The 14,286-nt window shown below is 41.6% G+C and overlaps 1 protein-coding gene across 1 annotated transcript in view; it reads right to left on the bottom strand.

The window, feature by feature from the left end:
- The window catches only part of oca2 (oculocutaneous albinism II), a 386,742-nt gene that overhangs the window by 345,332 nt on the left and 27,124 nt on the right, over positions 1 to 14,286 (bottom strand). Inside the window, exon 2 of the mRNA XM_067985374.1 lies at positions 862 to 975. Coding sequence (XP_067841475.1) covers positions 862 to 975 — 114 coding nt within the window. The remainder of the gene's footprint in view (positions 1 to 861; positions 976 to 14,286) is intronic.

Below are 14,286 nucleotides of genomic sequence, written 5' to 3'. Positions count from 1 at the left end.
TGCCCCTACTCTCAGGAAAAAAAAAATTGGACGCTCGTCCCCACAAGAACTAAATGATTTTTCTCACTTTTTACTTCTTTGATGTCTTTATGTTACAAGAAGCACAAGCACCTTCATAATCATTCCTGCTAAGTATCATATTAATCAGACAAACCCAAAGCACGAGCTGCCCTCCTGACCACAGCTGTCCTCTGCCACCTATTGCACTACATTCAAGCAAAATCCCGATATGTAGCGGCATTCGCTGGATGAATATTTCCAAGTAAATTTAACTATTCAAAGGGGTATTGGGGCCAATCTACCTCCTGCCTGCTCCCAAACACCATCCAAAAGTGGGTGCAATGCAGAGGAAGAATGGGTATTAATCTTTAACTGCCACACTGCACCATCACCACAACAGCTTGCGTATAAACCTTTATAAACAACACTACACCTTTGAATTGTGGAATTAAATTTGTGTCAAAATAACTTTTTTTTGAAAAGGAAGCTATTAAACTTCTAAATTTAACAAGTCACTCCTACACATTCAAACATTGTAATATCTTAAACATCTCAAGTCTTCATCCAGCACAGAAATATCTGCCTCAAAAAGAGAACCACCACGAAATGTCTTAGTCCTCAATGAGGCACCTTAATATATCAAGCAACTTTCATTGGAAATCCAATTACTAAGAGCTGCAAATGCTTTCAGCCTTATAAACACTGGTGACTGCCAGCATTCTTCTTATAGGTGTTTACGTTTTGATGCTGCCAAAGATTTCTTTTGCAATTCAATCTTTGGTAGCTGTTCTTTCCCATCCCCTCTGCCGCTTTTTACATTTCATTTGCAGTCAAGGAATTTCATTTCATTTTGCAACATACCCTTTCCCTTCAGAAGAAACCTTCAGCAAAGGAGTCTTGTCGTTGAAATCACTGCCTTTCAACTTGGTGTTGAAGAGTTGGTATTCTAATTTCCTCGGTACACTGGAGTGGAGCCTAAAATAAAGAAGGAATGAAAGAATTTAGTTTGAGGCTTATTCATATACATTGGCCCAGAATTTCCTGCAACGGCAAAATTGATGAGGTATGCCATAAATTTTGTCGTCTTGGGCACCGATCTCGCCAGTGCTAATTTACTCCAAAATTTCCTGGTTTTCTAATTAGAATACGCCACAGTGATGAATCAGAAGCGATGAAGCCAATGGCCATTCACAGACTTGGACTGTTTATCATTTCCTATGCACGTGTCTGTGCAAGAACTTCTGGCTTTAGCTACCTTTCCCTCTGTAAATAGCAATTTAGAACTGCATTCTATACTAAGTAGGTGCTGTACCTTAACCTTATTTGTTTTCCCAAATCAATTGCATTACTGAACAGCTGAGGTTTCCTTCTCGCTTAAAGATTAAGGAAACAATTAACTAATCGTACCTGTTTAACGGGTGTTGTCGATGTCCAGATATACTCTGAATCAAATTGTAAACACCCGAGATCAAATTAGAGCCAGATGAGTCTGTGGTTTCTCATTTCGATTTAATCGGGTTAAATTGAAAGGACTGGCCTGTTTTGTTTCATTTGTTTGCTACAAACCTTACAGAACTTTCAGGCTGATGGCTATGGGGTGCAAATGAATTAAATTCAGTGAAGCACGTTGATTTGGCGAATATTTGAACTGCAAAACTTAAACTTCTAATTCCGCGTTTAATAATCCAGATGTTTTACTGTAGTTTAATATGTGCGGCATTAAGCCAGCTAGCTATACACGCTATGCTATCAAGAGCTATTTTCATTTGTTTGCTCTGAGAAGTGACCACAATCTAAATAGCAATCCAAATCCAACAGTGAGTGTTCAGGAGTGATTAATTCTAACACGGACAGTCAGAGTTCCCGCTCTTTCTGAATTTAACTTCACACAAAATTGTCTTTCCGTATGTACCAATGTTACGAATATTTTCACATGAACCCTCTTCTCAGTCATTAATGGTGCCGCCGCTCGTTCCCCAGTGTCAGTGTTTTTCAGTCCGAGTGGCAGCAGCATGAAAACTGGCATTAATCCAGGAAATTAGCCATTGATTTTAATAGGGGGCGGGGGTATGATAATTAACTGTTTTCTGCGCCGCAAAAATCCCAGGAAATTACGGCGTGGCATAAGTAATGGCGCAAGTCTCTAACTCCATAATTTCCACTTTCTTCTGCGCCGCTCAAAGGGTCCTTATGACTAGGATGAACCTTTTCAATGGCGCAAGTCTCCAGGAAATTCTGGGCCATTATTTAAATAGAAAGTGATCTTACCAAAGTGATAAAAGAAAGTTGCCCTTCAGTGGTTCATGAAATAAGATTTAAGTCAACACCAATTTATTTATATATTCAAACCGATTTGGCTGGTGCCTTTAGCCAATTATTTCTCTGAACTCGGCATGGTTTTTGTTGTTGGTTTTTCCTGTTCATGGCAATTTGGCAAAATGACTCACCAGAAATTCCACACAAAACAATTGCACTAAGGTCCTGATTTTTAATCTGGATTCCCTTCCCCGCTTCCCTTGTTTGCGTACCTGCTTTTTATAGCCCTAATGTTAATTATTGATTGAGATTTTAAAGAGGAATTCCAACGCTAAACCAGATGGTGCATTTGTCTCACAATTACACAACAGGACCCAAGGATAACAAATGTGGCTATCTTTCAGTGGTTAAATGATAAAACCTGGCCAATATCAAAAAAACAAAATATTGAACGATAACATCAATACCTATCACCGACATTTATTCATCATTCCAGAAATTGTGGGAATACTGGCTAATTTTTCCACAAATTGAAACTTTATACACACGACTCACTCCTCACTTGTCACGTTGTGCTGACAATGTTCCAGTTAACCACCTTTAAAATGACAGTTTCCCCGACATCCCAGTGAGTAAAGCCCCATCCCATTCTCTCCCCTCTTCCTGAAAGACCAAAACGTTCATACCCAGTTCATGCTAATTTATCTGATTTCAGCTAGGCCAGCAATAGGGGCACTACAATGGCCTCAGCACCCATAAGCTGGACTAAGAAGTGGAAAAATCAGACAGTATTCCCACAACTAAACACTATAGAGTGACTTCTCTGCTGGAAAGTGTGAATTTTGTGGATGTTGGCAGGGGAGGTGATCAAGTGTGGCTGTGATGCCCCCTCCCCCAGTTGAATAACTTGCCAACATTCATCGTCTAGGCTCACTCATGAAGAGATACTAGAGGTACTAGAACCCCTGACCCCCAATAAACAATATCCCAGAGTCGGCACTTTCTAGAGAGATGGGGAAAAAAGTGAACATTTGTTTTGATAAAGTGGACTCTTCAGATGCTTCTTCAGTTGGCAGTAAATGGACCACAGGAAGCATCACAGCCAAACCCAAAGTCCGTACAGACGCACTTCCAGCAGGAGTCGCTGGATAATGGTCAGGACTGGGAACGCTGGCTAATTTTCCCCTTCCTCACCCAAGGTTACTGATGATCCTATTATCTGTGCTTTTTTTCCCCACCAGCATCTTGTCCCGGCAATTACAAAACATCCTCTTCATCCGCATCTCCCCTCCCCCAGCCAACCTCAAGACGGCTCATCACTTTAATGAGACACACCTTTTGATATTTCTGTGATCGGTAATTTTCAAGCTTTGCTGGGTGAGAGACCCTCTGCGCATATAGATGCATTCCTGGGAAGCACCCCCAAATATTGTCCTGCTCTTGGGGGCCCCCTTCCAAATATTTATCCCTCAACCAACATCATTTTTAAAAATTATCTGTTATTATCACAGCGCCGTTTGTTGGACCTTGCTGTGTGCGAATTGGTTGCCATGTTTCCTACATTACAACAGTGACTACACTTCAAAAGTACTTCATTGGCTGTAAAGCAATTTGGGACATCCTGAGAGATGCTATATACATGTGAGTCTCGAGTCTCGGACCTCTAATTTGAAAACTTAATTAAACTAAATCAAAGTCATTTGGGATTTATGAAATGCAGACATTTTGAAAATGAATCCTACCCAGACGCTAGGTGATACAATGATACTGTGGTATACTGAAGATATCATTGTATGCTGAGAGTATCATTACATTCACTAAGTTTAGAAAACAAAACAACATATAGTAGTTGCTGTAACTTGGCTGGGTGACTATGGACAATACATTTTCCATGAGTTTAATAACATTAACCTGACTGGATAGAAATATAAAATGCATTCTTCGTGAAGTTTTATGGTCATTGAAATCACTAAATGAATTAGAGTCTGCTACATAATGTGATTCTTAGGCATTGTTCATTAAAGAAAAAATTGAAAACCTGTCAAAATGATAAGTTACCTCATGGCTGTTGGTTGCTCTTTTTTGAATTACTGACTATCTTGTCTCTATAAATTTCCCCTGTTCACGGCCTACAGTGAAATAGTACATTTTCTGGGTCGTTAAAAGGATTGGCATTTCAAGGGAGGTGTGGTGTGTGGGGTAATGTTCCTGCGCATTTTCCATCAATTGTATCATGTTGCCACTAGTTACAGTTCAATTTATAGCAGAGGGCCTGAAACCAACAGCAACCTTGGCATAAATTCTTCAAGTGTGAGCATAGACAATGAGTTTTGACAAACCTTTATGTCTCTGGGGAGCATCACAGCCAAGCCCAATGTCCGTGTGGAGACACTTCCAGCAGGATTGGGAACCCTGGCTAATATTCCTCCTTCCTCATCCATGGTTACTGAGGGCAATTGTAAAGCTCCTACCAACACTCACAGCTGACTCAGCGCAGACCAGGGATGAATGTGGGACCTTCCTGGTCTATATAGCTCAGCTACTTGTTGGATGAATTACCACATGCTCAACTAAAACCTGCAGTACCTGTCCTTGAACGTGCATGCACTAGTAGTTGGATTGAAAGTAATGCTTGCGAGTCGCAATCAATCAGATAAGCTGTTTGAGTTTCCCTTGAATTGCTAGTCGATTGTTCATCTGTGCTGTCAACTCTGTAATGATGCACCTCAATTTTTCAAATATCCTTCTGCATTTTCCCATGATTTTAACTGTAACTGAACATATATCAACACCTCCAGTTATTGTACTTTGTGCTTTAGACATGTTGGTCAGAAGAAGCCTGGAAGCAGACATTGGAGAATATTTTCCTTTGGCAACTAATGTGAATAAAAAAAAGTTTGCTCGAGTTTAAAATGGGAAGTTCCATTCTTATCTGATTAGTTGTAACTTACCATCATAGTCCTCTCATATAGTCAGCTTACAACTCACTAACCAACATTAAAATTGAGCTGCAGTAATCCTGAAGTGAGAAAAAAAAGTGGGCAGATTTTTTTTTTAAACTGCCAAGCAAAATAAGCAAGAGGATAGATTTTTGCTTGATTTAGCCGAGTTATACAAATTACTGATTAAATCATGAGCTAATTTTTTGTAAAATGGCCGCCTCCAGGAGATTGCGATTGACAATGGAAAGGACATATTTTGTATTTAAAACATTGGTGAACATTTGATTTATTTCCAAAATATTTAAACATTAGATTCAGGAATACAGCTGCATTAGGGTTAGGGTTATGCAGCGTTGTGAATTTTGTCCCCATCAATTTTCTATTTTGGGGCCAGCGTCAGCATCAAGCACTTCCAGACCATACCCAACAAAACATGCGAGTAAAGATTCCGCTACTCCACCACATTTTTCAACTTCTTTACCCAGAGAGCGGTTAGAAAGTGGAACTCGCTACCACAAGGAGTAGTTGAGGCGACTAGCATAGATGCATTTAAGGGGAAGCTAAATAAACATATGAGGGAGAAAGGAATAGAAGGATATGCTGATAGGATTAGATGAAATAGGGAGGGAGGAGGCTCGTGTGGAGCATAAACACCGGCATCGACCTGTTGGGCCGAATGGTTTGTTTCTGTGTTGAAAATTCTATGTGAAAAAAAAACTTCCCACACCACCATCCTGCTGTCTCTCGGAGTGAAACTGCCAAGTTAGCGCCAATTAATATTGGATTTGAAGCCGTTTGTGCAGTGGCCCAGACCTAGTAGGAATTGAGTTGAGATTGACCTTACACAGCACCCAGCTAGAGGACAGAGAATCCCAGCAGCCCAGCCTACATTTACGCCCAGACCCCAGAGACGAAAGATCAGTATCCAAACCATTGCGCCACCCCAGTTCCCTCTGGATTTTCTCATGGAATTTCCCCTTAGAGATTTTTTTCATTTGTTCTTGGGATATTTGTTCACAGTGTCAGGCTTGGCTCAAGTGGTAGCACTCTCGCCTCTGAGTCAGAAGCTGTGGGTTCCAGGGAGTGTCATCCAGGCTGACACTTCAGTGCAGTACTGAGGGAGTGCTGCACTTTTGGACGTGCCATCTCTCAGATGGGTGGTATATCTGTGTCGGAGAACTCACCACCAATATCTGAATGTGTTAGCTTGTTGATCCATTTTCCTTTTCCAATCTTCAGAAGCTTTACTGTCAGCACCAGCCTTCTCACCATGAAGCCCTGAGCGCAAAATATTTTCTGGTTTTCCCCAATGTAGATGCCAGGACAGTTGTTTTGTGTTTGAGCAATGGACCACTGAGCAGCACATTACAAGTCAACGCATGCATTATCCAATGGAGCAGAGCATTTGCAACATCAGGAACCTCTCCTAACCCTCCTTCTCCTATCTTGCTTTTATCATTGCTGAGCTAGTTCGCCACCAATTTATCTTTATTCTTCAGAAGACAGGATGTCCACCCACCAGGAAGACTATTTGTTCCCAGACTTAGTGAATCTGGCAAGTTTTCACTGAGGCTGGTACCAGTTGCACAAGACCTTTGCGTTGGGAGTTGACAGCTCTACATCCACGTACAATCAGTTTAAAAACAGCTTTAGACATTGTTCCTATCGCCAGCAAACTCATCTACAAAGTGACCAAACTGACCGTGACTCACTTGCCTTGGTGAGTCACTATGCAAATCAGGTGAGTATGCGCCTCCTTTGTAGCATCACTTTAAAGTCTCTTTGTAATGTTTCTTGAAGTTTTCAACTGTCTTGGATAATCACCAGTGAAATTCTTCATGTGCCCAATGGAAACTGATTAGCACAATAAAGTTGGGTGCAATCTGAGAAGGTAGAAAAGATTTACTAGAATGGTTCCAGGGATGAGGGACTTCAGTTACTTGGATAGACTGGAGAAGTTGGGGTTGTTCTCCTTAGCACAGAGAAGGTTGAGAGGAGATTTGATAGAAGTGTTCAAAATCATGAAGGGTTTAGATAAAGTAAATAAAGAGAAACTGTTCCCATTGACAGAAGGGTCAAGAACCAGAGGACACAGATTTAAGGTGATTGGCAAAAGAGCCAAAGGCGACATGAGGAAAGATTTTTTTACGCAGCGAGTAGTTATGATCTGGAATGCGCTGCCTGAAAGGGTGGTGGATACAGATTCAATCTTGGCTTTCAAAAAGGAATTGGATAAATACTTGAAGGGAAAAAATTTGCAGGGCTACGGGGAAAGAGTGGGGGAATGGGACTAACTGGATTGCTCTTACAAAGAGCTGGCACAAGCTCGATGTGCCGAATGGCCTCCTTCTGTGCTGACATGATTCTATAATTCTATGAGGCATTGACCGGCACGATATGGTGCTGCTGATCACAAACCAACTGCACTTTGATGGAGTAGATCACTCTTATGATAAAGGGCCTGAGTAGCCACGTGGATGCTCACAAACACATCCAGTTCTTTAGGAAAGACAGCAGTACGGTGGAAATGGACAGCCCTGTCATGCGGCTGTTGCTGGTCAGCGGGTAAAGAGGGAAAGTTGATGGCCCTCCTGAATTAAACAACAGTCACCTTTTTGATACCTCCACGTACAGCAAATTGGCCAATACCACTGTTATGCCCTGGCTAGCCTGGAAGAAATTAAGGCACAAAACCTGAGGACCATGGTCACCTTGACAGCCGCTGGCATTGCCATCGTTATGTGTGAGGTTGCCTGCAGATCTTCCTGAAGCAGATGCAAGATGGCCTTACTGCTAAGCCTCAGCCTTTCTGGAGGCAGTGTTCTTCAGTCATTGTCAAGTTTGGCATGCCACTGGGTCCAGACAGTAATCCTTTGGTGCTATCTCAACACTGGCAACCCTTCTCTACTTCTGCGCATCCTTCTTCACTAAGTCAAATACCATGGCAGCATTGTAAAGAAACTCTATTGTTATGAGCTTAATGTCAGCAGAAACTCAGTGAAACTTCAAAATCCCCACACAGCAAAGCTAGAATGCCTGATTCACGCCAGTAGGAATGTATCACATGTGCCATGCGTTAAGAATGCAATTTGGTGCACTAGTCCCTCAATGAGCAGTTATGCAAACAACAACTAACACAACAAGGTTAACGCATGGCTAAAGCACAGTGGTGGAGAACACCCTTGACACCACCATCATAATTCTGGACCAGGCGGAAAGCAGATGGGAAATGAGCACTACACCTCATACTCCACATTGCTGGCACCTAGCGCACGTTTGCCACTGGTGTGAAGGTTTACAAGGGCAGCAATTTGAATGCTAATGAAACATAAGAACAGCACCTACAACAGAAAGTATTCTGTGCGCCATTAAGATGATCATAGTCAGCCATACTACTGTGCACAGTGTGTATAGTGGCCTGGAGTTTCCGCTTTGGGCGCAATCAACATTTTGCACCCAAAGATTGCGCTGGCGCATTTTACACCGAGTTATGTTGAGTTTCCGCTAAGATGCACTAACGTAATCACAAATGTAAAATCTGCCATGAGTCAGCACAGTTCAGCAACTTAACAAAGCCTAGTTGTTTCTTTATTTTTTTTGCAATCAAAAATATTTATTGATGTCTTTAAGAGATGTATTTAACAGTGGTAACCTGGTGCAGTTTTATTAATACAGCTGAAAATGGTTTAGCACTAAAAATAAACATTTTTAATAAAGGTGTCCAGTTCTCTGCCTGTGTGTAACCTGATTTAAACTCACTGAATGTGACTCAAATAAACTATACTGAAGCATTTCCTACTTGCATTGGTGTACACTAATCAGTTTCTTAGTAAATTTATATTTTTTACTATTTAAAAACATTTAAACCATGCCTACTAGTGACTTTGCACCCAAGAGAACTAGCTTAATTTTAAAACCCTCCTCGAACGGCCGCAATCGGCAGAAAGTCACTGTCCTTGTTGTTTCAATCGGCCGGGGGGGGGGGCATGGCCAGTTTTGAGGGTGAGACTAGTTTCAGAGATATTTTTTGAGCCAGCGCAAAAGATCGTGGAAACTCGAATTACGCTGGCCGCAAATTACGTCTGGCGTAATCCGGAATTTCGCAATGTTTTGCGCTGATTCAGCTGCATTGCGCTGATAAAGCCAGCGCAATCTAGCAGAAACTCTGGTCCAGTATGTCTTAAATTGGAGATGAACTATCAGTGCCAGGACTGATGTGTGCACTAAATGCACCTTTAGAAAATCTGGTATTCTACCCACACCCACTTCATCACATGGACTGGCTGTACTGTCAGCTTATAAATTAATGCTGTCGCAGAATTAGGCCTAAATTTAGCAAATGGCCATGCAATTGCTTTGCCATTTCTGCTCGGGAGGTGAAAAAGAAGCTGAACACACAGATTATGGAAGAACAGCTGGCTCAGGAGCAGGAGGACAGAGAAAAAGTGTAGCCTTTTAAATGGCAATTTAGAGTTGAACTTGACAAGTTTGAGTACAAAGCTTTTTAAGTTTACAAAGTTTAAGTGTCAGCCTTGGCTCAGTGAAAGCTCTCTTGCCTCTGAGTTAGAAGGTCCCCATTGCAGAGACCGGAGTACATAATCTAGACTAATACATCAATGCAGTGCTGAGGGAGAGCTGCGGTGTTGGTGGTGATGTTAAACTGAGGCCCTGTCTGTCCTCTCAGGTGGATGTTAAACATCCCTTAGCAGAATTCAAAGAAGAGCAGGGGAGTTCTCCCAGTGTCCTGACCAACATTTATCCCTCAGCCAACACACTAAAAGAGATTACCTGGTCATTTATCTTATAGCTGTTTGTGGGATCTTGCTGTATGTAAATTGGCTGTTGCATTTCCCTACATTAAAACAGTGAGCACATTTCAAGAAAAAATACTTCATTGGCTATGAAGTGCTTTGGAAGGTTTTGAGGTTGTGAAAGATGCTATATAAATGCAAATCCTTTCTTTAAAAATTAAGCTACAAGATAAAAAAGCTCTAACCCGTGCCCCATCAGAAGTGGAGTCAGACGCCAGGGCGTCGAAATTGGATCACGCCCCGAATTAGGGCGCGATGCGGGTGCAGCGGGCTGCACGTGTCTATTGAAGCCGCCGGCAGGGGACCACAGCAAATTGGTCAATGCACAAACCAGAGTAAACAGACAGCTGCTGTGAATAAGATCTTTTACTGCAATTCATTAGTGAAAAGATAAGTCAACTGAGAAACCAAGATGAAAGGTCAAGGCTCTTAGTGCAGGACACCACCAAGGCTGAATGGAATAAGAGAGATAAGGTAAACCAGAACGTATCGATTATTTGACACCAAGCTTACATTATGAAAGCCTGGAGATTGTCGGAGGAAGGGAAGATGGGGGGAGGTAAGGAGTTTTACACTTCTGGGGTCCTGGGAACAAGCAGTTAGAGTAGGAGACTGTGCAATGAGCCTTATTTCAATCCTTCAAGGATGCAGGAAAGAAGAATTTATATAACTGTGTAATTGGCATTTAAGCAGGAACAAGAGGTGAAAGTTCAACGTTACAATAAATATTGCAGTATCAATTAAAGATATAAAGATTAGAAAGGTTGCAGTGGAGAGAGAGATTGGAACTAAAGCTGAGACAAGATGGAAAGATGGATGACATTACCAGGCATGCACTAGAAAATCTAATGCATAAAGCAGACCATGACATAGATGGCTTGGAACCTGTATAACTTTTACCCCCGTGCAGGCACAGCAACAAGATTTGCAGGCAGTCTGAAACAAAAGGCCTAGTGCTGGAGTATTGAACTTCTAACTATTTGGTCATCCATTCAAACTGTCCTGTCCTCATTAGAAAAGTTTTAATAGCTGTCAATTTATTTGTTGGATGGCACACTCTACAATGCCAAAACATTCCCCTCCACACAAGCTGTATTCCCAAAGCCATTACCTCTTACAGTTAACATAGAAACATAGAAACATAGAAAATAGGAGCAAGAGTAGGCCATTCGGCCCTTTGGGCCTGTTCCGCCATTCAAAATGATCATGGCTGATCGTCTAACTCAGTACCCTTTTCCCCATATCCTTTGATCCCTTTAGCATTAAGATTGCTCCACACTTAATCCATTTTTATTTATTAACATTCTTAGCCTCACTATCTCCTCTGACCTCAAATTGAACACCAATGAAGCTGCCTTCAAGAAGCTTAGACTCCTCATTCATGCCAAACATTACTGTTTCCCTTGACAACCCTTAATTCTCTATACTACCTAAGGCTCCCATATTTGGGGAAGCTTCAATAAACAGTTCTCATGCTTTTGGAAACATACAAGGAAAAGATTTTCATCCAATGGGCGATCCATTTCTCATCTTTATCCTCCAACTTCTCTCTCTGTTGCAACCATTTTCTGTTTCTTTATTTTATTGATACTAGCGAGTGGTGCTCTGAACTTTTCTTCATGGTTTCTTCTAAGCTTCAAATCTGCCATCCTGCACACTTTTTCTCTCCCTGTAGGTGTGGCCAGTTTTCAAAATCTCAGCCTTCACATGAGGTGGTACTGAGCCGGACAGACCAGGAAGGCCCAATGTTCGGTCCCTGGGCTATGCTGATGAAAATAACAGTAGGATCACTGCAAATGGCCTTGCTGCCCCGGGGTTAGAAAAACAAAAATGAACCAGGTTTCGTGCTCTTGATTGTTATTCGGTGACTCTATCTGTAAAGTGCATATGTGTGGACAGGATTGGGCTTGACTGTATAAATCCCACATCGTCTAGGCTCACGTGATGAATGTACACTTGGTTGAGGAATTGGAGAGCTGTTAGCAATTGCAGAACGTACCTCAACATGAGTCACTGCCTCCAGGAGAGGAAGAATTGGAGAAGAGGATGAACTGAGCGCATAATTTCAATTCCCCAAACCGGTATAATCATGAAACTAATTATAATTAATACGCTCAGCCACAAATTACTATGATATTGTATTAATAATTGTTTTCAAATGTATTTTTTTTTAAGATACCCTAACAGTCTCATGATTGCTGGTACTTTCAATGCATTGTGCTGCTGGCCAGCTGCCCCTACCAGTGAGGTCCCTCTGGAGGATCCATAAAGCAAAGAGTCTCTGAAAGTATTGTAAAAACATAGTTAAGGCTTCGTCCAGGATTCTAATAGGACCTTTACCAAGAAATATGCCATGAGATGATTAATAACCCCACCTGTCCCAGCTTTTCTAAAACAAAATGTTAAAGCTGAAATAAGAACATAAAAAGTGCATTATAAAAATTCATATGGTAACAAATGAAATATCTCCTGCAGCGTCAACTTTCCCAGTGGCCTTCTTATGATGTGTGAAGTGATGCTTTTTGGAAGGAAGAATGAGGAGAGGCAATATAAATTAATGGTACAATTTTAAAGGGGGTGCAGGAACAGAGAGACCTGGGGGTGCACACACACAAATCTTTGAAGGTGGCAGGGCAAGTTGATATGGCTGTTAATAAAGCAGACTGAACAGCTGGGATCCTTTTCTCTCTAAAAAAGAGAAGGCTGAGGAGTGACCTAATAAAGGTCTTTAAAATTATGAAGGGGTTTGGTAGGGTAGACAGAGAGAAGATGTTTCCACTTGTGGGGGTAGTCCAAAATTAGTGGTCATCAATATGAGATAGTCACTAATAAATCCAATTAGGAATTCAGGAGAAATGTCTTTACCCAGAAGAATGTGGAACTCACTACCACAATGAGTAGTTGAGGTGAGTAGTGTAGATGCATTTAAGGGGAAGCGAGATAGGTACATGAGGCAGAAAAGAATTGAAAGGTATGCTGATAGAGTTAGATGAGGTGGGGTGGGAGGAGGCTTGTATGGAGCATAAACATAGACCAGTTCAGCCAAATGGCTGTATATTCTATGTAGTTCTATGTAATCCTAGGCTATATAAATAAAGGCATAAGAGTATAAAAGTAAGGCAGTTATGCTAAATCTTTATAAATCACTGGTTAGAACTCAGCTGGAGTGTTGTGTCCAATTCTGGGACTACACTTTAGGAAGAATGTCAAAGCCTTGGAGAGGATGCAGAGGAGATTTACTAGAAATGATACCAGGGATGAGGGACTTCAATTATGTGGAGAGTCTTGAGAAGCTGGGACTGTTCTCCTTAGAGCAGAGAAAGTTAAGAGAGATTTAAGAGGGGTGTTCAAAATTATGAAGGGTTTTGATAGAGTAGGTAGGGAGAAACTGTTTCCACTAGCAGGTGGTCAGTAACCAGAGGACACACATTTAAGGTAATTGGCAAAAGAACCAGAGGATAGATGAGGACATTTTTTTTTTAACACAACGAGTTGTAATGATCTGGAATGCACTGCCTGAAAGGGTGGTGGAAGCAGATTCAATAGTAACTTTCAAAAAGGAATTGAATACATACATGAAAAGGAGACATTGCAGGGTTATGGGGAAAGAGCAGGGGAGTGGGACTAATTGGAAAGCTCTTTCAAAGAGCCAGCACAGGCACAATGCGCCAAAGCCTCCTTCTGTGCTCTATGATTTATACCGAGCTTTTTCAATAAAGGAACAGGAATTTCCAGGACCTGATTCTGCCCAAGGATTTCTCAGTGGCATCATTGCCCCTTTAAGATATTAAAAATGTGATAGAACTTTATTTATTGGTCGTTTGCCTGTACCTGTCCCGTTTGAAAGCAAGAGGGCCTCACTTAGCACCCAGACCTTTATAAATAAGAGTGGTACAATCCAGACCATAAAATCTACTTCATAGGCCTGACTCCAGAATGAAGCATGGTGGTAAATGAGGTGTTCTTATCTGTCAGGCTTATTGAACTCCTACTGTGTCTGCAGCAGCTGCCTCAGTCCTGCACGATCTGTGGTACAATGGGGAAAATGGTCCAACATCAATATGCAAACTCCCAACACAACCAGGAATAATTTTGCTCATCAATCGCCTGGTCTGAAAACATGTTCGTCAGATGTAGGTTATATTTAGTAAATCAGCCTCCCACCTTGCACCTTCTATAAATTTTAGTTCATCCAAAACTCTGCTGTCCGTATCCTAACTCGCACCATGTCCAGTTCACCCATCACCCTCGTGCTCGCTGACCTACATTGGCTCCCG

The sequence above is a fragment of the Heptranchias perlo genome, chromosome 6 (genome assembly GCF_035084215.1).
Source record: "Heptranchias perlo isolate sHepPer1 chromosome 6, sHepPer1.hap1, whole genome shotgun sequence".
Classification (NCBI taxonomy): domain Eukaryota; kingdom Metazoa; phylum Chordata; class Chondrichthyes; order Hexanchiformes; family Hexanchidae; genus Heptranchias; species Heptranchias perlo.
The sequence above is the reverse complement of the archived record's forward strand: the minus strand, read 5'-3'. Positions and strand labels throughout refer to the sequence as shown.